The 22,967-nt window shown below is 37.1% G+C and overlaps 1 protein-coding gene across 7 annotated transcripts in view; it reads right to left on the bottom strand.

Moving 5' to 3' along the window:
- Positions 1-451: 451 nt before the first annotated feature.
- UNC79 (unc-79 subunit of NALCN channel complex) overlaps positions 452-22,967 on the bottom strand; it is a 135,871-nt gene continuing 113,355 nt past the window's right edge. For 4 of the 7 annotated variants that reach the window (XM_087725792.1, XM_087725821.1, XM_087725801.1 and 1 more), the window contains 8 exons: positions 20,488-20,565; positions 17,791-17,880; positions 14,533-14,708; positions 12,695-12,881; positions 10,875-11,072; positions 9,442-9,540; positions 3,659-3,700; positions 452-2,134 (listed from right to left, as the gene is read on the bottom strand). In XM_087725792.1, coding sequence (XP_087581918.1) covers positions 1,934-2,134; positions 3,659-3,700; positions 9,442-9,540; positions 10,875-11,072; positions 12,695-12,881; positions 14,533-14,708; positions 17,791-17,880; positions 20,488-20,565 — 1,071 coding nt within the window. In that variant the 3' untranslated portion in view covers positions 452-1,933. The remainder of the gene's footprint in view (positions 2,135-3,658; positions 3,701-9,441; positions 9,541-10,874; positions 11,073-12,694; positions 12,882-14,532; positions 14,709-17,790; positions 17,881-20,487; positions 20,566-22,967) is intronic. The other 3 variants (XM_087725805.1, XM_087725811.1, XM_087725819.1) reach the window with 2 other exon arrangements.

Below are 22,967 nucleotides of genomic sequence, written 5' to 3'. Positions count from 1 at the left end.
TTTTTTATGGAGAGGGATTTTTTTTTTTTGGCTGATAGTGGCAGAATTTGTCTATCTATAAACACCTTCTGTTTTTCCAAATGGGCAACTAAAACATACCATTTATGGCATTAAACAGCTAATGATATCCCTGCAAGTGGCTAATGGTATGGCACTGTTCTTATCATTATTGTATGGGGAAACTCTATTTGCCGTAAACAAAATCTCTCAATTCCAGCTTTTCTACTTCCCACTACAGTGAATAACCCTGTGACTTCCAACAGCATCTCAATCTAGTATCAACCAGCGGCAGCTTTGACTTTTTTTAAAAGATCAGTCAAGTTTTCCTGGAGACTCAAGGGAATAATTGGGGGAGGGGGGGTGCTGCATAATATAGTAATGATTTTATTTTTTTTACAGAATATTAACCAATATTATTTAGGATATTAAAGAGTTACACTTTTAATAGCATTTTCATATAAAGCTTAAATCTTTATTTCAATAGATTACAGCAATAAATACAATATATTTCAGTTATGTATACACACAAAAAGTTTTAATTACAAGAGGTTCTGCTAGGTAAAGATACTGATCCAGAGTCCACTGCAACCAATGGCTCTGCTATACATCTCAGTGGATCAGTCTCTCTCAATGCTATTAAAATTCACTTTTAAAAAATATTTAACATTGGGTTTTTTTATGCAGTGGTTCTATATATTTTCTATTTACTGTATGTAAATTGATAACTTGAAACATCTCCCTCAGGGAAGAGTGAAGCATCCATATTCTCTCTGGCATCCCCATGAATGGGACCGATTTCAAATCTCAGTGTGTACAAGTATATAAGAAGAAATAGCATATATCATACAGGTAGTAGTATGCAGAGAGTTTCTAAGAATTGCAAGAAAAATACTGGCAATGAAACCAAGTTAAAGTTCTTAAACTTACTCAGTAGTTCTTTTTTAAAAAAGACAAGTGAACTGGCACAGTTTACCCACCTAATTTCTAAGTGCACTTTGTAAGTAAGCAGAATTGGCTTTGGATGTCTCGTTCCCCTGGGCAAAATGCCAGCATTGGCCCCAGAATGATGCCTCTCCTACCCGAGTTTGCAATGGGTACCTGTTATCCAAGAGGTGCATAACATGAAGGGAGGGGTAATGAGTGTTTAATCTGGAAGGTTTTCTTTCCTTTCCTTTCCTGTTCTTTTTCCTTTTCCTTTTCTTTTGGCACAGGCCATGCTTGCAAGTTGCTGATGGAAATTGCAGGGAAAAATGGATAGGAAATCCTGGGAAATTGCAAGGTCACTATTTTATAATGAAAAAAAAGTTTGGGCATCCTCAATCTGGTGGTCTCCAGATGTGTTGGGCTACAGCTCGCATCATCCTAACCCATCGTATCCACACTCATTTGTAGTCCAAAGCATGTGGAGGGCATGAGGTTGGAGATGGCTGATTTATTGCATTACCAAGTTTAACTATGAAGACAACGAAAATGCAGCTGACTTTATCATAATGTTAAAAAAAAAAAACAGCAGCATACGTAGGTATGTGAAAATTCACACCACTTTGTGTGTGTGTGGGCATACATGCCCTGTGCATATGTGCGTATAAATCCTAGGGGCGAAACTAATCATTTTCCTTTGTAAACGAATATTTTTAAATGCATATATTTAAAGAGCTACCGTAGCTATATGCATTGGCTCAGGCCTCAGTTAGCAAACCCTTCATTTCACAGAATATTCCTGTAAATGTTATGCATCAGCCAAAACATGCTTTTGGTTACAGAGGGACGCAGGCAGCCCACTCTCTTTAGCCACGTCACTTCTTTCTCTCTACAAGAACAAAACAGAAACGGGGCTACAGTACTGTTGTATGGTTTCTAAAGATGGCCATTGTCTTACAGCTTTAGCCCTATTATTGCTAGACCAACAGGTTCACAGAACATTCCACCCAACTCATAAAGGATAAAACTGAGATGCTGCTTCGGATGACTGGATTTCCACTTGAGCCATTTTGAACTGTGTACACTGCAGCCACTTGCGAAGGACAGAGGTGTTGGTGTTGATCTGAACGGATCCCTGTAACATTCTAAGGCTATGATGGTTCACGTTGTTCTGAATAGCTTGCAGGCGGAGCTGGAGGCCAGCAGATAAATGCTGTTAAAATATGCACAAGTTTTATTGTCAGTTCTCTCTCTCTCTATTCTTTAATAATCAACTCAAAGAAACTTTAACAATGATGAAACCTATATCAGTGATGGCTAACCTTTTCGGCACCCACTGCACCGGAGTTCCAGAACCCAGAGGAGAGCAGCTGGGCGGTGCTCATGGGTGTGCATGCACAATGTTCAGCTGCTCTCTTCCGGGTTGTCTGCGCTGGAACCCAGAAAAGCAGCTGCCGCATACATGCACACCAGATCAACTGTCCAGTGCTCATGCATGCGACGAAACCAGGAAGAGCAACTGGCAACAGCACGCATGCCCATAGAGAGGGCTCTGTGTGCCACTTCTGGCACGTGTGCCATAGGTTCGCCATCACGGGCCTATATCACCCTAAAATTTCAAATTTAGAATCAAATCGGCCATCGAAGAGTGAAAATAAGAACAGGCCATAATGAGCTAATCCAGTAAGAAGCAACGGTATTTAATGAATGGCCATCATACACCTGAAGGAAAGTACCACTTAGAACTCCTCTTACTGAGGAAAGAAAGATTCACAGAGAAGGGCCCATCGCAGCACAGTAATTTTCTTTAGTAGCTGCATATTCAAATTTAGAAATGTATAACGCCTTTTAAATCAGTGTAGGTTTACACTGATTACAACAAGACTTTCAACATCATGTTGTTGGAATAGTGGTCAGAATGCTCTGCTTCCTTCAGTTCTGTATAAGCTTGAAGCAATTCTAGCAAACCAGTTCATTTTCTCCCTTCTTTTTTCCTTCATCCGGTTATCATAGCTCATGCTGTGCCCTCAATTCCTGAACATGCTTGCTTCTCATTTAGTTGGTTTGGTTTTGGCTGTCAAGAGGTTCGCTTCTTTTTGGTATTTTATAATGCTTGCGGCACTCATTCTTTCTGGCTCCACAGGAAGCTTTCTTTTCTCTCTCATGCGCTCACTTTTGGTTATTCTGGTTATTTTTTATATAGTTTTGCAAATATAATTATCATCGGACCATCTTCATGTGAGTTTATGCTCATCATCCTCTGGCCCTTTAAGAGGGAAAGGACACATTTTGCACACAATATTATTAAGGCAAAAAGATGGAGCGGATCCAGGGTGTGGAGGAAAAGGAAGGCAAACAGGATGCATGCTGGACTTCCCACTTTCTTCCTCTCCCTGTCTGAACTAGTGGGGGAATGGCTGGGGAGACCAAAAGGAAAAGAAATAACAATTTACTTTCCCATTCTTTCAGCAGAAAATTGCTGCACTCCAGCTTTTTTCACCTATAAAAAAGGGCCCTTACATTCTTGACAGAACAGCTCTGGATCCAATTCAATGTTTTTGACTGACAGCCAAGCATGCCTATATTTACTAGACATCAGTTAAACTATGTTTATGAAAACAGAGTCTTAGAGTATCGTAGCTGATGAATCCAATTTGGAATAGATGCATAATTTAATATGCTGTTATTCAGTCAAAACAAATGTTAACATCCTGGGAACACATTAAGGTGAACCTACCTTTAGATTGGATTGAATCATTGGTAGCCACATTGGGATGAGCTGGTAGAAAGGGGAAAAAAAAATCAGGGTCACTATATTCAGCATGTTCATAATATATTTATAATAGCCACCATATTATTATATTACAAAATAATAATTTTGTATTCAGCCAGCTCTCTCTGGTTTGGGCGAACTGGTAGCAGTGGCTGCAGGAGGCTCCACCCACCCATCCTGACATAATGCGTGAGTACTGTACATGTGCATGTGTATGTGCTCTCACATTTGCAAACCGGTAGGGAAGGTAAGAGAATCTCACTGCTGAAACCTAGTAATAACATTCATTCATAATGTATGGTGAATACTGCATTCAGTTTTGGTCGCCACGATGTAGAAAAGATGTAGAGACTCTAGAAAGAGTGCAGAGAAGAGCAACAAAGATGATTAGGGGACTGGAGGCTAAAACATATGAAGAATGGTTGCAGGAACTGGGGATGTCTAGTTTAATGAAAAGAAGGACTAGGGGAGACATGATAGCAGTGTTCCAATATCTCAGGGGTCGCCACAAAGAAGAGGGAGTCAAACTATTCTCCAAGGCAGCTGAAGGCAGAACAAGAAGCAATGGGTGGAAACTAATCAAGGAGAGAAACAACTTAGAACTAAGGAGAAATTTACTGACAGTTAGAATGATTAATCAGTGGGACAGCTTGCCTCCAGAAGTTGTGAATGCCCCAACACTGCAAATCTTTAAGAAGATGTTAGATAGCTATCTGTCTGAAATGGTATAGGGATTCCTGCCTAGGCAGGAGGTTGGACTAGAAGACCTCCAAGGTCCCTTCCAACTCTGGTATTGTATTGTATTGTATTGTATTCTATTGTATTGTACCTAAGCAGCATTTTCCTAGAAATAATGTTCAGGATTCCAATATATTTTACTGTTCAAGTACAAATTTAGAATTGCTTTTATTTATCAAAGTATTCAAAGTACCAACGATTATTTAAAATGTTATATTTAAGCGTTCATCTAAAACAGAGTATAGATCATATCAAATATTTTTCAACTGAAACAATCCAATGTAAACTTTGCATAGTGTCATCACTGTATGATGCAACAGCAGTCAATGTGTCATCTAGATTAGGGCCTTTGTCTCCATGGCAGTATTGACAGGAAAAGGAAAGATGTTTGTTCAGTTGTATGTAAAACAGAATTCCCCAATGTTTCCAACTTTGTGGACTGGTAGGTGTGTGTGTGAGAGAGAGGCTGATTCCATGTAAGCGGCATGCCCGTGTGCCTGCTGCTCATGCAAATGGAAAACTTGCATGTGCTCGCCCGCTGCTTGTGAGGATTACAATCCCCTCACAGCCCACTAGTAGGCCACGGCCAGAGATGGGTTGCTGCCAGTTCAGCCCAGATCGGCCGAACTGGTAGTAGTGGCAGTGGAAGGCTCCTCCCACTCGGATGCTTTTGCACATGTGTGCATGAGCGCGCCCAAACTGTTAGTAAAAAAAATAGCAACCCACCTCTGGCCACGGCCCACAGGTTGGAGACCCTTGATCTAGAACATGGCTTCATGCATATGGAAAACAACTACAATCAACCTTCTAAATAATGGAAGCAACTTAGACATGGAAGGCTTGCATATTGTCTTTTAGAAGTCATGTGTTTTGTTATACACCTATCTGTAACTAATGACTTTTGCCAGTTTGGTATCAAAAATGGACTTTTATTCATCCACATTAAAAGATAAGAGAGCAACGTGGTGCAGCCACACCCAAACTGGCACTGACTAGATAGTTTGGGATTTCAAATTGTATAATTGCCAAGCCAAATTATTCAAGCATTGGGGGGTGGGCACCAGGTTTAGGAAAAGTTGCCTTAATTCAACTACAATAATAAATCTGATGCCAACAGATGCTGCTTTGAAACCTTTTTATTTCCATGATGAAAGATCTCCCTTAATTTTGATGGAAACTTTGATGGAAACTGTCATCAACTAGCTGTCTCTTTCTTCCCAATTGAGAGTTTTCAAGCACAAAACTCATGAAGGAAGACAGCCAAGAAAGGAATCACTGAAAGCCGATTCACACCATTACTTCTCTTTCTATCACTCTCTGTAATTATCTCTCATAAACCCTTTTTAAATGTATTAGTTAGATTTTCATGAGACTAGGAGTTTTTTATTTTGTTTTGTGATCAGTCAACCAGCATCATAAATTCATATGAAAAAAATGGCCTTTGGCTGAAAGTGTCATGCACTACGGCATTTCTGAAATAATAAACAAATTATTTTTTTTGCCATTTCTTTTCTTCCTGATAATTTTTAGTTAAGCAAGAAACCCAAAAAGGAAGATATTCATTAGAGACAAGTAGGAAGCCAATCACTCCCCAGAGTTTGTTGGGCAATAACTCCTCTCATTCTTGATCTTGACTCAGAATGATAAATAGAACAGCTGTCTGAACAGCTATAGATTCCCCATGCCTGAAGTTATGTCAGTATTATAGAGAACCAGGATTTCAGATACCGAAGTAACTGGAAAAAACCAGCTGGGTTAAAAGTACAATAAATTCATTATATTAAACTGATCTATCAACCCACATACTCCAATAGATAGTAACATGAGAGCTGGTTTGGTGTAGTAATTGCTGGTCTAGAAACCAGGAGACTGAGAGTTCTAGTCCTGCTTTAGGCATGAAAACTAGCTGCGTGACTATGAGCCAATTATTCTCTTGGTCCAAATCTCCTCATGGGGGTGTTTTTGTGGATAAAATGGGAGGAGGAAGATGTAATGCTTATAAAGGAATAAAGGCAGTACAAAAAATCCCTAATAAATAAATGAATATGATCAACAACATCACATGTAGTTGGAGTACATAGTTCCTAAAAATATAGCACCCTTTAGAAGTTAACCAAGAATAGCAATAGCAATAGCAGTTAGACTTATATACCGCTTCATAGGGCTTTCAGCCCTCTCTAAGCAGTTTACAGAGTCAGCATATTGCCCCCAACAACAATCCGGGTCCTCATTTTACCCACCTCGGAAGGATGGAAGGCTGAGTCAACCCTGAGCCGGTGAGATTTGAACAGCCAAACTGCAGAACTGCAGTCAGCTGAGAAGTAAGGCACTATGGCTCAATAAGTTATGAGTTTGCCGCACTGAATATTTATGTGAGCTTCTTTGACAAATAACCAGTAATCTTATAATCATGTACATGCATTTATCTATTTTCTTATTGGGATGGTGGAAGGAAGTAAAAGGCTGGGGTGTTCTAACTGTAAGTCAGATTTGTTTTAAAAGTGAAGATATTTTTGATACGTTACCTAAGATTATTTTTAAAACTGGACATACTGTTCTAAAATGTTCCTCTAAATGATATCAAGTTTCACTTTTTTCCAATTAAGCTCCCACCAGCATGCAAAATTGAATCAGTATTAACAGAATGAGCTAAAGCACTATTCGGAGAACATGATTTCATTGGCCAGAGTGGATGATATAATATTTGGCTGGGTTCCATTGATGGGGTCAGGCCTGGCCTTATTTAATGCACCAAACGACATTGTTTAGGGAATCCCAATGAAGGAATAACCATTTCAATAACGTGTTTAACAACATTGTAACTATAGTGATTGTCAACTATCCACAAAGGAGAAATGGGGGGGGGGATATTTCTTCCTACTGTGCAAGAAAAAAAATGCAAACTACTTGGAGAAATATGCAATTATAACCGTTTATGGATTGTTCCTGACATAGCATGAATTAGTTCTCTTGTTACAAATTATATTGAACTGTGCCCACTTTCTTATCAGAGAAGACCTGGACATCTAAACTTGTGATCAAGGACACTTTTCATTAGACACAGATTGGATTTACCATCAATATTTCCTAAATGTGAAGACTAAATAGAAACCTCAGATCCCAAAGCAATAGACCTTGTTATTTCTGATGCCAAATAACAAGGTAAGTCCATCAATATCCTGTTCTATTTGAGGAAAAAGCAGAACTAGACGAATGCTGGATAGAGGATCTGATTTGGAAAGGCAGTTTCTATGCTCACAAATGTTCTTTGTGAGCATTATTTTTGCTCTGTTTATGATTTTAAAAAATATATTGAGAGCACACACACACACACAGTTTTGAAAGGCATCACATAAGTGTGTTCATGTGGAAATATTGAAAAATAGTAATGCAGCTATTTTTGGAGCTGTGTCTATGAATCCAACAAAGTTTTAGAATCCCATTCATGGATATATGAAATGTACCTATTTAATGTTTCCACATGAACTGTTTGCTTATATAATCACTTAAAATATGCATTTGTGAGCAAATGCTCCTTATCTTGAATTTAAAAAGCATGCAATGACATGTCAGCTTGCATCTTTAAGTAGATGCACATTATCTTTGATTCTCATCTTCCTAGAAAGAAAGCACTTTTTTGTATGTTCTTCCAACCAAAACATTTAGAACCAAATACATGTCCAGAGATGCTTTCTTAAATTCTCTCTGTCACGTTTACAGATTTCAAGGTATATGCATAATGCCATTGTTTTTACTCCCCCAAACCCTAGGAAGCCAATTCAGATTTGTTCCATGAAGTCAACTTTCCAATCTTAGTAGTTTTTACAATATTCCCACTTTTTTATCCATAAAGTGATTTGTATGAAATTATTGAAGTGGCTATGGATGAGGCTAAAAGCTGCCGTAGCACTATATGCTGCCCCATGACCCCCCCCCCCATTTGCAAACAATAAGTCTAAAGTCCTTGAGATGGTTGAAGAGAAGGGAGAATCTGGTGGGCCAAGATCTTACAGTCAAAAACTGTGTGGCCCTCTAACTTTCTGGACTTCCAGCATCTTAAACCAACTCTATAGAGGGAGAACAGTATAATGGCAGCATCTAAGAGTAACCAGGTTTCAGAGGGACAACCATTAAGCACTGTTCTGATCACCACTATAGAATACTTGCCTTTGACTCCTGAGTAATTGTGGGGTTTTTAAAAAAAAATATAATAGATTTTACATGCCATGAAACTCCCATCAGTTGCTATTGGCTTAAGATGGAAAACATTAATGACTTTAGCACTAGTGCAGCTAAGTATGCCTTAAGCTTGTGTCATGAACTGGAGATGTGATAAGAATGATCATTTAAGAACCTGGCACAAGAAAGACATCACCAGGACATCTTGTTTATACTGTGATTAGGTGGAAGTGAGTAAAAGACTGCAGGGCTTTCTCTAGAAAGGGAAATGGCCTAAAGCAATGTTATTCTTCCAAAGTGTGAACCAGAAGGGAGGTACAAGTGGAAAGCTATGCCAAACCTTTTAATCCTTCCTGCAGCATTCCTGAGAACGTTTCCCGATATACCGTAATAGTCCAAATACAAAACATCTTTTATCCATTAGCAACATGCTGTTTGTTATAATGCAATTCTTTTTCTCAAAAATTATTAGAACAAAACCACAAAGGAACCAGTAATAACATGTTGTCCCTCTTATTAATAATTGCATCCGTTTTGGACAAAACTATAGCCAAGTTATATAACTGGAAAATATTTTAACAGCTGCGTTTAATTATTGGAATTTTTTTTTAATTACTGGAAGTTTATATGTGAAGCTTCTCTCAACAGCACTTTATACTCCATCAAACATTGCTTTAGAAAGCTCATAAATCTTCAAAAGCTTTTTTCGGAGAACAATGCAAAGGGATGCTTGGAAGACCAGGAAGCACATATGAAAAAACCCTTTGTATTTCAGCCATTTAAAAAACTTTCCTGCCTCCCCACCCCTCCCAACCCAATGGCTAACATACCTTGACAAAAATAGTGGAATTACATTCTTGCAAAGCCTCCATTAAACTGATCACATGGAGACACACCATTTCTACCATCTGGGATAAAAGAGAGACATACTGCAATAAAATGAATGAGCAGTATAATAATATCACGAAAGCAAAAAATAAATGGTTCATACTATTACTCTAACTTGATTAACATTCTTAAATAAATAGAGAGAGATTGAGATTTCATGCTAAATAATTAAAATGCAAATTGTTTACCTTTAATTAAAGGTATCATATCTGTATAACACTTATTCAGAATTACATTCTATAGTAAATGTAACAAAACAATGTACAATGTCCTCCAACTTCTGGCATAACAGATGCCCTATAACATTACTAACAAAGTTACTTTCTTTCTGAACTGTCTTCGTCATTACTTGGAAGGACCAGTTAATTACATTTCAAAACACTGCAGGCAGACAGTGGAAATATTTGAAATTTAAATCAGTCCCATTGGCAGTCTAACAGCATTTATATATTAGGCATTTCTCATGCCATGGGTTTGACAAGTGATTGCTTCTACATTAAATGGAATGAATAACATATGCATTGATGACCCCGCCCTTTTCTGCCTATCTTCCATTGCAAACCTCTACCCAATCATGGTGGTATTTATTTACAACTCAATATGTTCACATAGCAATTTTGCAGATAGGACACACTTTTTCACATGCTGTATTTATATGAAGTATTGTGCAAGCATCATTAGTAATATAGCATAAATGTGAACCTGCAAAAGAATCTATAATAAATGAGCAGCTATAGCAGAAGTAGGATAACTTTCCCTTTTAGCCATGGCTACCCGATTCTTAACTGTCAACATAAAAACAAAATTTATAAAACTAAAGGATCTATAGGACTCTCCCTTCCTTCTGTTCAATTGAATAGCATTGCAGAGGGAGGGAGAGGGAGGAAGAGAGAGAAAGAGAGAGAGAGATCATAATTATTAAAAACAATGAAGAATAGGTACACATGACTTCAAGTGCTTTGAGGATCACATCAACCTTTGGATGCCATTCCCAAATTAGGTATAATCAGAACATAATGGGATAATTTAAAGTACTATTTTTCCCTCTAAGCTCTTCTTCCCCAAATAAAATAAAATTGTTCACCTTCTTAAATTCTTGATTAAAACAACTTGGATGGATTTCCAAGCCCATTTATAGCAGGTTAGATCTTTGAGCTGAATTTAACAAGTCTCATCTAGCCTGTACTGAAGATATCTATGACTGAACAAAGCATGTGGTCTGCTAATGAACTATGCACTTCTGCAAGTTTATTTCTGTGCATGTACATGTACTTGCATGTCATTATTTATGTGAAAACACAGCCATAGGTTTTTAAATTATTGTTTATTGGCTTGGACTCAATGAAATTCGTTGGGATCATTGCATCTGACTCACCACCTTGTTATGTGCCATCAGCTGGAGGATGCTTGGTGTTACTCGGCTCCAAAATTCCAGGGCTGTGAGGATTGCTGTAAAACTAAATTCATTTTGATTTTGGACTGTGGGAGCAACTGCCGCTTGTTCACAATATACTGTCCACAGCTGAGCAAATATAAAGGCATGGAAGAGAGAACACATATGCAAGACAGATGTCTGCGGGAAGAAATAAAAGGAAAACAAAGTCTTTGTTTTGCTTGAAATAACACTTTAAGGAATGTGCATATTGTCTTTCAGAATATAAGAGCATAACAATTCTACATACACACACATACACATAATTTGAAATTATAATGAATCTGTCAAGAATTTTCTGAAATTCTCTTTCCTGTCAGAAGAGTGATATGACATTCATACTTAAATTACTAGTTTATATTCATGCACTGAAATAAGCAAAGAAATAAACAAGCTTGAAAACTACATGTTGGAAAAATAAATAATAGAAAAATTCTCATTAATGAGGGAATACCACAGCTTTTGTTAGTTTTGACAGTAATTATGCAACCCTAAAAATAGAGGTTCCAAAGAAAAAAGCTGAGTAATTTGCTAAGCAAGCTTGCGATGCCCTTTTTATTTTTTTGAAACCATGGTGTTCTTGCTTGCTCATAACTAGAGATTTTATATTTTCTTACTGGATACCTCGGGAGGAAGGAGAAAAATTGCCCGTAGCACTTCCACTACTTGATGAAGACTTGGAAGCAAAGCTTGTTTAAAGTGGTTTGCAAAGAAGCTCATGGGAGATCTCCGATTGAAAGCTGAATTCTCAAACTCATGATCGTTTTTGCATTCAACAGTTCTACAATTTATAATGGATGTCAGTCTAAATCTGATTGGTGACTGATCTGTTCCTGATAAGAGAATTACCCAGAGCTCATCCATCTTCAGATTACTTGCTCCATATGAACCAAATCTAACATGCGTTGTTTAGATGTGTAGAGCCAGATACCGCCAGACATTTATCCAAGTATAAAAGACTGCAGTTTCCTTTATCTGTGTTTGGTGGGCTAGGGTTGCAGAAAGGTGATGGGAGAGGCTGCAGAATAAGATTTTGGATGATTCATGACTAAACTGATGAGACTTGTTGAACTTTGAAAAATGTGGAAAGGCCACATGTTCCTAAATTTGTTTTTGGACTCTGGAGCAGAGAATGTAACTGGGATAGCAAGCAAGAAGGGAAAAATGTTCTACTCATGAATAAAAGGCTGCAAAATCTTTTTAATGCTTTAAGAAAGAGCACTTTTGAAGAGTATTGCTTATTATGAAATAAAAAAATATATTTCTTTTCAAAAGATAGATAGATTGTTGACAAGGAAATAGTTCTTTGAATCCGACTAAGGAACAAGAAATTTAACAATGAGTTTCATTAACCAGATTAATTCACAAAAGCTAAATAAGCTTTTTTATGTAGCAAGAGTTGTGATTCAGAGAGGCTGAGATTCAACTTTTGTATGGCTTGCAGAGATTGGTCAGACTGACTATGAATATTTTTTCATATACTTAATACATCTCACCATCTGTCACAATAAAAATTACACTTTGACGGCAACTTCTAGAACAGGGGTGTCAAACTGGCGGGCCATGGGGCCAGATGCATCATGCACAGGCCACGCCCACCCCATCTCCACCAAGGGAAAAATGTTGTGAAATGTCATGTGATGGCAACATGACGCTGCGAGTTTGACACCCATGTTCTAGAAGAATTTTGGGATCATGCTCAAGATTGTACATTATGTTTAGTAGTATATTATAAAGTGGTCATCATCCCGCAAGTCTCTTACCTTGGATTGCTCTGGAAACCCAATCAGGATGACAATTAAATGATCGGCAACATGGGAACCTGCATCAAATGGAATGGGCATACAAGCTGAAGGGGAATTCGGACAGACAACATTATGTGTCAGAGACCCCAACAGTAGCCAAGAGAGTAGTCGAATATGAGACACACATTCAATGAATTCTTTGGGCCTGTTAAGAAAGAATATATATTTTCGTTTCAAGTTTATCAAATATATGTATTATTTGAAAAGCATACATACTAAGAATATCCTTCTAGATAATCAATTTATGACTAATATACCATTATTACTATGCTAATACAGATGTTTTTGGATATCTGCCCTTGGGATAGATGTCTGCTCTAGGGATATCATTTTTGGTGAAAGGACATGGCAAGGGTGTTGAAATTGAGGTAAAAATTGACATTTTTTTTTAAACAGCACAGAGAAAAACAACACATCCAAGGCCAATCTCAGTCTGTCCAATAGCTCATACAACAGGGTTATCTAGCACCTTGGCACAATGCCTGTGGTAAAAATAAAGTTTGAAGCACATTATGTAATGTCAAACAGTGTCAACACGGAAGCTGACCTGACTGGAGCCAGATTGGAGGGGGTGTTAGAGATAGAGGGCGTTGTGCAGACAAAATAAAACACTTTATCTTAAGAACCAAGGACATCTCACACCTGGACCGTGGAAGGAGGAGTGAGGTCAACAGACAACTAAGCATCTTGATTGGACCATGTGACTAATTGTTTGGGGTTGTGGGAAAACTTTCTCTTTTAATTAGGTGAAAACTGCGGGAACCTTCAGTCGGTTTTCACCAGATTTGTGCCAATATGATATATCCATTAAAGCTATTCTTTGAGAAATTCATCTGCCTCAAGAGTTTTGCTTAGTAGGGGTATTACTCGGAACGCTACCAAACAGGTTCAGAGTCATCCTAATTCTTTTTTTGGTTGGGTGGGGGTGGGGAATGCTGTTTCACAAGGCATACCCTGTGACACAGAATGTATATTTCTGGGGTCCCATATAAGTATGTTATTCAAAATAAAGCATGCCTACCTTGAAGATCTTGTGGGATGGGTGGAATTAATTAGTCAATCCCAAATAACGTGGATGCTATCCATTTAAAACTTCATAGGTAATGATCAACACCTTAAATTACACAGGAAGATTCCTGGAAGCCAGTGCATCACAAGGAATGGGATAATAGGTGTGTAGTATAGCTTATGCATTAACTAATGGCACCACTACATTCTAGAATAGTTGGGTGATCTTCAAGAGCAACTCCTGCTAAGTATGCTACTTAAGAAGAGTTCCCAGTAGTTCCCACTTTTGACCATGTTGGATAATGATATGATAGCTTAGCAATATTAGGATCTCACACACACAATTATCTGCAGGAGATTCAGTTTTTCCTAGTAGTCAAACCAGACTAAGTAGTTCCTCATGCATATATCTTCCACTCTAATATATAAATTGTGATGGCAAACACCTGTGGACTGGGTGGGTTCTGGCTGCCGTTACTGCCAGTTCGTCAGAGACGTGCCATGAGCTTGCGCCCGCAATGCAACAAAAAATTTCTCTATGCATGAGCAGAAGGCAAAAACAAGATGGCAGCACCGGTTCCAGCGACCCAGGCTGCCAAGTTACTACTGGTTCAGCCAAACCAGTCTGAACCTGTAGGAACCTACCTCTGCTGTTGGATCCATGGTTTGATGATAAGAATACCTACGTCTATACCAGTCATGAACATGCAAAGTTTCCCCTTTGCTCCACCATTTGGTGACCTATTTCAAGTTTGTATTTTAATGTAGTCATGACCAAGGCTTTTTACCCTTGTTGCATTGCAGATGGAGGATGATACAGCCAAGGCAAGTAACGAACCACAGCCTTGTTATCCCGGTGATTGCCCCGTGAGATTTCCATTGCAGCAATCTGTGCTAAGCCCACTTTGAGATGTCCGCCAAAGGTATCCTCATGCAATGGCTGGGAACACGTTTTCATGTGACTCTGTAGTGGAAAGGCAGGATGGTTACATAGTAAAGTTATTTTAAAGGTCAAGGAACTTGCACAATTCAACTGAAAATACACTATTTATTTACATAAAACTTCCCCAACCTTGGGACTTCCAGTAATGTTGGGAGCTGCAATTCTCAGAATTGTATCAGAATATGGTTTATATTAAAGGTGAACAGCTCTATATCTTTAAATATAGAGCTATTATGATAAATCTTGGGAAATCCATTTACAAATTACTATCACGTAATTAAGCTAAAAGCTAATTCTGTTTGCCTTTTTGTCCTCATTATATATTTCAATAAGAATGATTCCACATTTTTCCCATTACTATTACTATTAAGTAGCTCAAGTAGTTACTTAAGCCCTTAGAAAAATAACTCTGAAAATCTTCATCTCATTTGTTCCCTCCGTGGATATGCTTACATTCACTTCATTTCCCATTCATTCATTTATTTCTATTATGAATTGCTCATAACAGTAAAAATTCCTGTCATGATGATCATAATTGAGATTATCTGTGAGTTTATTCTTCTCATTTTTTAACATTTTAAAATCATTTAAAGGTAGTAGTCTAGTAGTAATATATCAGTTTAGAAGGAATATTCATTTTATACCATTTAGCTTTCACAACATACTCAGTGGCATCTATAACAATATATTTATATTGGTTTTATGTGAGATAAAATATTTGATATTATTTATTAACCTTATATGGCACTATAATCTGCCATTTTCAGCATCTTATACAAAACACAATATAATAATACAACAAGATAAAATGTAAACACCCACGGCATGACAAAAATCGAAATAATGATCATGAACCTATAAAAAGAACAAGATGAACAGAACAAATAAAAAACAAAAATAAAAAGGGAAATGATGGCACAGTACTTAAACTTAGGAGAATGCCCTCCAAAATAACATTAGTTTTAGTATTTTTCTGATAAAATGAACCAGCCTAATTTTCATGGGAAGCTATACCAAAGAACCAGTGTTGCTACAGAGAAACATTGCTTTCTTGGTTCAGTTGCTCTCATCTCTTAGAAGCAGTTTTGCCTTAAAAAGTTTTGCCTTAGAAGATCTAGCCGTACTGGAAAATTCTGGTTGCAACAGGTGGTCCTGCAGGTATCCAAGTGACAAGCAATAAAGGGGTATGTGAAAAACTAAAGCTATGTCTAGAAGTAACATCAAGCTGCTGCTATGATATCAAAAAGGAGATACATCCATATTTATGATCTGACCATATTCATTCTTCTCTGTTCCTTCTGCAAAAAAAAAAAAAGGTTTTGTGGATTCATGACTGAAACAAGCAAAGATGAAGTGCTAAGCATCTTAGACCTCCAGACTTTGAAATTATGTGCTGAAGATGGCTTGCTAAAAGATAACTGCAGTGGAATGAACAGCCAGTGAATAGTTTGGCTCTTTGTAATTGCTCTCTGGACAAGAAGAGGTCTTGAGTTTGCCCACAAGTGCTCCATATATTGCTTCTTAAGAGTAGGCCCCAAGACTGGTGGGAGATAAGGGGCCATCTTGTCCAAACCACAGCTGACACCTTTAAGGACGAGGGGTCCTTTTTAAAACATTGTCAGAAATTGCTTGTTAACTGCTTCTCAGCTATTGGGAATTTTTGGATCAAAAATTATACAGCATCAAGTCAGTTCCCTACAATCCTTAGCAAAAGAAATTTTAAATATAAGTTTAAGAACTCTTTTTTAATAAATAGCAAAAGAGTGATTAAAACTTTGATTTTAGAAAGTTACAAACAGACTAAGATAAATATGAAATAAGATTTTGAAATTATAAGAATCCTTCCTGTGGGAAAAGTGTTTGCTTTAAATTCTTAAAAAAACAAAACATGATACATGGGATTTTAAAGGCTGGATAATAGAGGAAACTAGAAGGAATACAAATTACAATTAAAGAAGAACATTTAAATTTAACTTAGTAGTAAAGAATGGAATAAAATATTTTAACATTGGACATATTGAAGGATATTTTTGAACAATGGATGCAGAAGTTGAAGTTTTTACCCCCATAAATAGACTGTGTTTAAAAGATGTTATGGAAGAGGAACACATTTTATGATGTTATGGAAGAGGAACAAATTTTACAAGATTGAGACTAAACTGAAGTAGATTTAAAAATGATAAGCTACAAGAATGATATGGAAAAATATGGTATATAAAAGAAATGACTAATGTCTAAACAATTAAAAGGGATACACAAATAATGGTGTGTTGGATAATTTTCCTATATTGGATTTACAGAAGATGTTTATTAAAGTTCTGAAGTTTTTGGGAAGAAGAGATAAAATAAAAATAAAAAAAACAGTCACGTTTTAGGACATTATTTAACACACTAAATATAATATAAAGTTGGCTTGGTTGATCAAAGTTAAAATAGATATGTTATATTTGGTAACCTGTGATGGACTTTTGCTGATCAGTACTGCAATGATGAGGTTTTAAGGATTTGTGTATAGATAAGAGATAGGATATGTGAAGAAGTGATCACTTGTATTTTAAGAGAAAGTGATGTTACTAAAGTTGTTGTAATGAAGTGGGTTTCATTTCTTTATATATTTCTTTTAGTTTTCTTTACTGTAATTTTTTCTTTCTTTTCTATTTTCTGTTCTTTTTTCTACCCTTGTTTCTTTGATTTCTTAGTTTGTATTAGCTTTTTTATTATTGAGGTTGTAATTATTAATAAAATTGCCATTTTAAAAAATTATCTATAGAGATACTTGTTTAGTCCTAAAAAAAACCTGTTTGATAGTAGATAAAGTTCCATGACAGGCAGCATGTCACAACCAAAATGCTCCTATCCTCATCAGATGAGGCTGCTAGAAAAGTGATATAATTCAGAATGGAATAGTGGAATTCGCAAGAAGAAACATTAGAAGAAGAAACTTCAGCAACCATAACACTAGCACAGTTTCTGTTTTATGATAAGTTTATTTTTATTTTAGATTTTCACAAACACAATACTAAAATATTCCTTGTTAAATAGTTAATATAGAATTTCACACAAATGAAGCAAAGTGACATTGAGTTGATTTTTCTGAACTTACCTTTAATTTGGTTAAAGTATGCATGTCAGCAATAAAATCCAGAACTTCACCAACGTACTGCCTCATGCATTCCATTGCTGCTGTTCCACACTAAAATATGAAAACAAATGCTTAACTTTACCTTAAAGCACAATAACATAAAACACCAGGCCAATACCTAATACCAATGGAACTCCGCCCACCTTAAAACAGATAGTCAACTTTCTCCACTTTCATTAAAAAAAATCCATATAATGCTTCTGGAAAATGATCACATCACAATGGAAAGACACAAACCCTGATAGCCCAATCTACAAGAATAAGTAGTACATTGCAATTATCTAGGTTAGATCATTAGGTTAGACCAGTAGGATGGTTTGCCGGTTTGATACTTCCCACAATCAAATACTCAACTAAAGAAGCTATTTGCTTTGGGCTGACTCAAAAAAGAGCTCTATGAAGAAGGCTCAAAATCTAAAGATCCCAGGATTTTGATGGAGGGAAGTGATGTCAAACTAGTTTTCTAAAACCTGTTGCTAAATATATTTACATGGAAAGTTACATTTCTCTTTTCTTCCATTCCTTCCTCCCTCTCCCTCTCATATGTCACATATCAACAGAGAGTAATCTGCTAGCATGCAACTCCAGGGTTTCTGAAAGGGAAGTGTCACATCTGGTTTAGAATGTAAAATGACAACACCAATTCCTAAATTCAGTCATTACATGTTCATATGCTAACCAGTACCTCCTGTCCAAAGTTGCCTATATGGAATTTTAGGGGAAAGAGTGACAGAGCCGGAGGTGGTGAAGTGGAGTCAAAAGAGTAATCAGCCCAGAGTCTCTACATTGCCACAAACAGACCAAGTCTGACTTTTCTTGAATTCCATTAATCCTTAGCTAGTGCTAACTAGTTGACTAGATTCCTGTGGATAAGCAGGAGCAATAAACCATTTTAAATCTTAATTAAAACTTAATGTGTGGCCTTGGTCTTTTGCACCTAAAAAGAATGGAGCTACACAAAGAACCAATAAGCTCGACTGCAAGTCTTCCCCAGTTACCTTGAGGAAAGATGGGGAGCCTATAAATTTTTATAAATAAATAAGTTAAGGGTTATAAATATGTATAATATCTGATTAGTCTTAAGGGGAATATTGCTCACTTAAGAATAATTCATAGATCACTAAATAGTTCCACTGACTGTATAGTAAGAATAAAATCAAGATACCATTAGCCTTGCGTTATGTAAATGACATGCTCATAAAGTAAAATGCATGACAGCAGTTCCAGCCATCCCAATTGCCATTATTAAATGAGGACCATGAAGGATATGAAGCAAGAACCTCACATGATTGCACTTCCGACTTTCTACCAGATTCCCCATTGACTTTATTCGTGAAAAATCAGCAGGAAACATAAGAAATTACAATCACATTACTGGGGAGTGATAGGTGAATGCCAAGGATCAGTCATTAGTATTAGTATAAGTATCATTTATTCAGTGGCATTGCAATTCTCAATGGTCACTAACAGAGCTGTTGTAACCCGAGGCCCCCCTGTATTATATTTTTAATAAGAAAGTTGGAAGTAGGGGGGGGGGAAACCAAGTCAGAAGGGACCTAATAAATTTTGCAATAATTCAACATAATTAGTATATGGTGGGCATGCAATTATACCTAGCAGCACTTTCAATTTACAAAATCACTGGAGATTAGCTGTTGAAAGTTGGAAACGGAAAATAACGAAGCAACAATAGGACTTCCACTGTTGTATTTTAATGACTGACCCAAGTGCTTCTCACTTCTCTGTATAAAATATAAAATCTACATGAAGGTGAATGACACCACTTTTTGTCTTCTCCGCTGTTCTGCCTATCAGTTTACTTGACAGAACAACAAACAGTAAAAATAAGGTCTCTGAGAGTCCTGTCAAACGATTCTCCATTTTCCAGTCAGTTTGGATGAAGAATTCCATACGCTGCTTCTGTCAGGCTGAACAATTTGATGCTAAAAAAAATTGGGCACTGACCCCTTGAATACAAATTATTCTATGCCTGTTCTTCTTTATTGCATTGTTTTGCTATATTGTACCAAATACAATTGATTACAATTAGAACAAGCATATTCTATTACATTGCTACCTTTCTACCAGATGCTTCACTTCAGCACAACGCAAAGATCACATCACTTGGAAAATAATATTTGTCATTTGAATTGCGGAACTTTGAAAAGGTTTGGCATTTCCTTTTGCAAATTGATTCTCCCTAATCTCATTGTCAGAATTCCTCAGGCCAGCACTTCCATGGCTGCAAATTGACTGGAGATTCTAGAAGTGGTAGTTCCACCAGAACTGAAGAGTATCAGTTGGGGAAATCCATGCTCTTCTGCAACACATACTGTACTTAAAAGGAGAGCCATGATATGAACACAAATAGATTTCTACTTCATCAGGTTAAAACAATCACCGGTGCTTATTGAAATAACTGGGGATTCTTTAAGCCATAAACTTAACACCTTTGGCAAAAGCTAAACAATAAATAATCAGGCTAAAATTGTAATGCTAATTAGCAAGCTACATTTTTGTCAAATTTATTCCATGGATGTAATCCAGTATACTAACTGGTAAATTTTCAATGACTGCCGCAGAGGGAAAAATGTAACATCTATATCTGGCTCTGTATAAAAACCAGAGCGCAGAAAAATGGGGATTTTAAATACTTACTCCAGGGAGAGAAGCAATCATTTGCTTGTTTAAGATCATTGATTCGGCCAGCTTTGTCCCAGCATCTGCGCAAACAAACTAATGAGAAATAAAAGGCAAAATGCAGTTATCAGTAAGGTCTCATCTTGCTGATATTTGCGGTTAAATCTGCAGAACAAAATGGCTGAACTCTGAATGGGAATGATGTCACTTATTCAGATTCATACTATATAAAAATTACCATGCATTACTGTATTCCCAGCTCCACATCCACAAATTTAACATTTTTCATTCAGCCCCATTACACAGGGATCTAATCCCGGTGCCATTTTGAATTATAGTTGTTAGCAACATAGGTTTTCATTTCAGAGCAAAATATTTAAAATGTCTTATCTATTTTCATGTGTTTTCCTTACTGATGTTTTTCTATACTTATTCAAATGAGAAGTAACATTGTATTATTGGGGACAATCTATATACTACTAAAACTCTTAATTGTTGTGATCTTTACCTGGATAGAACAGGGCTTCCACAAGGCAACAATTTTGAACTGAGACACCTCAAATAGGCTAACTTACAGAATGTGTCCAAAATCTGGGATCTATGATTCCCAAAGTTATGAAATTTAGGGAAGTTGTGACTGCTTTAATGCTATGGATTGCTGCTCCACTGCTGTTGCAGCCATATGACGTTCAGTTTCAACACTCTGTGCCAATTTCCCAGCCAATCTCAGAATCCGTCATTCCTTCTCCCACACAACAGCAGTCATTTTTCTGCCTGCTGGGAAGGGAAGGGAAGTAATGACAAAATGAGATGGGGGGGAGGGAGGGAGGGAGGGAGGGAAGGAAGGAAGGAAGGTAGGTAGGTAGGTAGGTAGGTAGGTTTTGGAAGTTATTCCCATTTCCACTGCTTTTTTGCCCATCCATGGTCATTCTGCTTCTCTTTAGGTAAGGAAATATCTCTGGAATGGTGACCCAACAGGGTGCAAGTTGCTTAGTATTAACAAATATTCCACAAAGAGGAGAAAAGAGATTGTAGAAGAGGATTTCTCTTTCTCTCATATTCTAAATCTATACAATGCAGTAATTAAGACATTTCTTCAAAGATGGATCTGTTGTGCTAATGCAGTATATAAACATTTCACAAAAGTTCCCTGCCTGCTAAACAGATGCAGAATATTGAAATCTATCCAAACCTGAGACATTTTATGCCTGAAGCAAAAAGGGGAACGTGGCGCCCCCATATTCCACTTAGATACACCCACTGTAGCAGTCATATAAACAATGAACTGCTTAAAAGTTTCTGGGCATCAGAAAAGAATGAAAAGAAGAAGAAGAAAAGAATGATGCCAAAGGGCTGGAAGTATTTTCCTCCCAGTATGCTCAATATTTGCTGTCTAAACTGACTGGTTTTTCTAATGGTCCTTGGGTTCACGTATCTATTTGTTGTCTTTTTCAGAACAAGAGGAGTGCAAACTGAATAATACCGAACACATGGAAAGAGGAAGAATTGTATGAAATTTATTGGTTTTCTGACAGAAACTTCAATAAGATTTTTAAGGTATAATTGCCCTAAAATATGTGTAGAAGTAAATGTTGCTGGAACATGCTATTAATTAATACTATGATATTTCGGAATGATGCTGGCAGTGACGATAAACATTTGCCAGTGCGAACAACTATTTTGTGAATGGACAAAGATGGAAGAATTGTAATTTTTCTCAATGAGTACATGTACAATATCACTGAAGCACATATTTGCTCCTTTTTTTTTGCCTTGTCATGAGTCAGTAATTAAACAAAATCTTTTTCATTTAAATGTGAACAGGTGACACCTACCATGCTGCTGTAAAAAAGCAATCTCCTTTGCTATTAACAGTTTTCCTAATGGTATCGCTCTTCTTTCAGGAAGCAGGTAGAGTTCTGCCTGACATCATAAGGAAAAGAAGCAGACAAATGCTTCATACGTATTTCCAATGTGCCTCATCACTGCCCATATCAACTGCTTCCAAGGCACCGAGACATCACAGGCAACAGATTTAATGCTAGAGATATGAAGGAAATCCACACAACAATTGAGCAAAAAAGAGATGAATGTGAGCTGTGCTTCTTCCTGGAAATCTGTTGCTTGCGATAAAAGTTGACAAAGGCTTCAGAGATAGGTGGGTGAGCAGTGGCCCAGGAGACCATTCAGTGCACATTTGAGAAAAGAGAAAAAAATTCTAGCAGTGAAATAGCATCCAGAGGTTCAATTCTGAAATAGGTAGGACATTAGGGTGCGGGTGTACATCAAAATTAGGGTGAGAGTATATGTCAAAATTTCCTACACTTAGGTAAGAAAAACCAAAAGTACACATATAAACTGGGTGAAACCAGGCTTAATGACAGTGACTGTGAGAGGGATCTTGGAGTCTTAGTGGACAACCAGATAAATATGAGCCGGCAGTGTACAGAGGCAGCCAAAAAAGCCAATGCAATCCTAAATTGCATTAACAGAGGTAT

Source organism: Thamnophis sirtalis, unplaced genomic scaffold, assembly GCF_051295495.1.
Source record: "Thamnophis sirtalis isolate CommonGarterSnake01/CBP01778 unplaced genomic scaffold, rThaSir2_p1.2 scaffold_1, whole genome shotgun sequence".
NCBI lineage: Eukaryota > Metazoa > Chordata > Lepidosauria > Squamata > Natricidae > Thamnophis > Thamnophis sirtalis.
The sequence above is the reverse complement of the archived record's forward strand: the minus strand, read 5'-3'. Positions and strand labels throughout refer to the sequence as shown.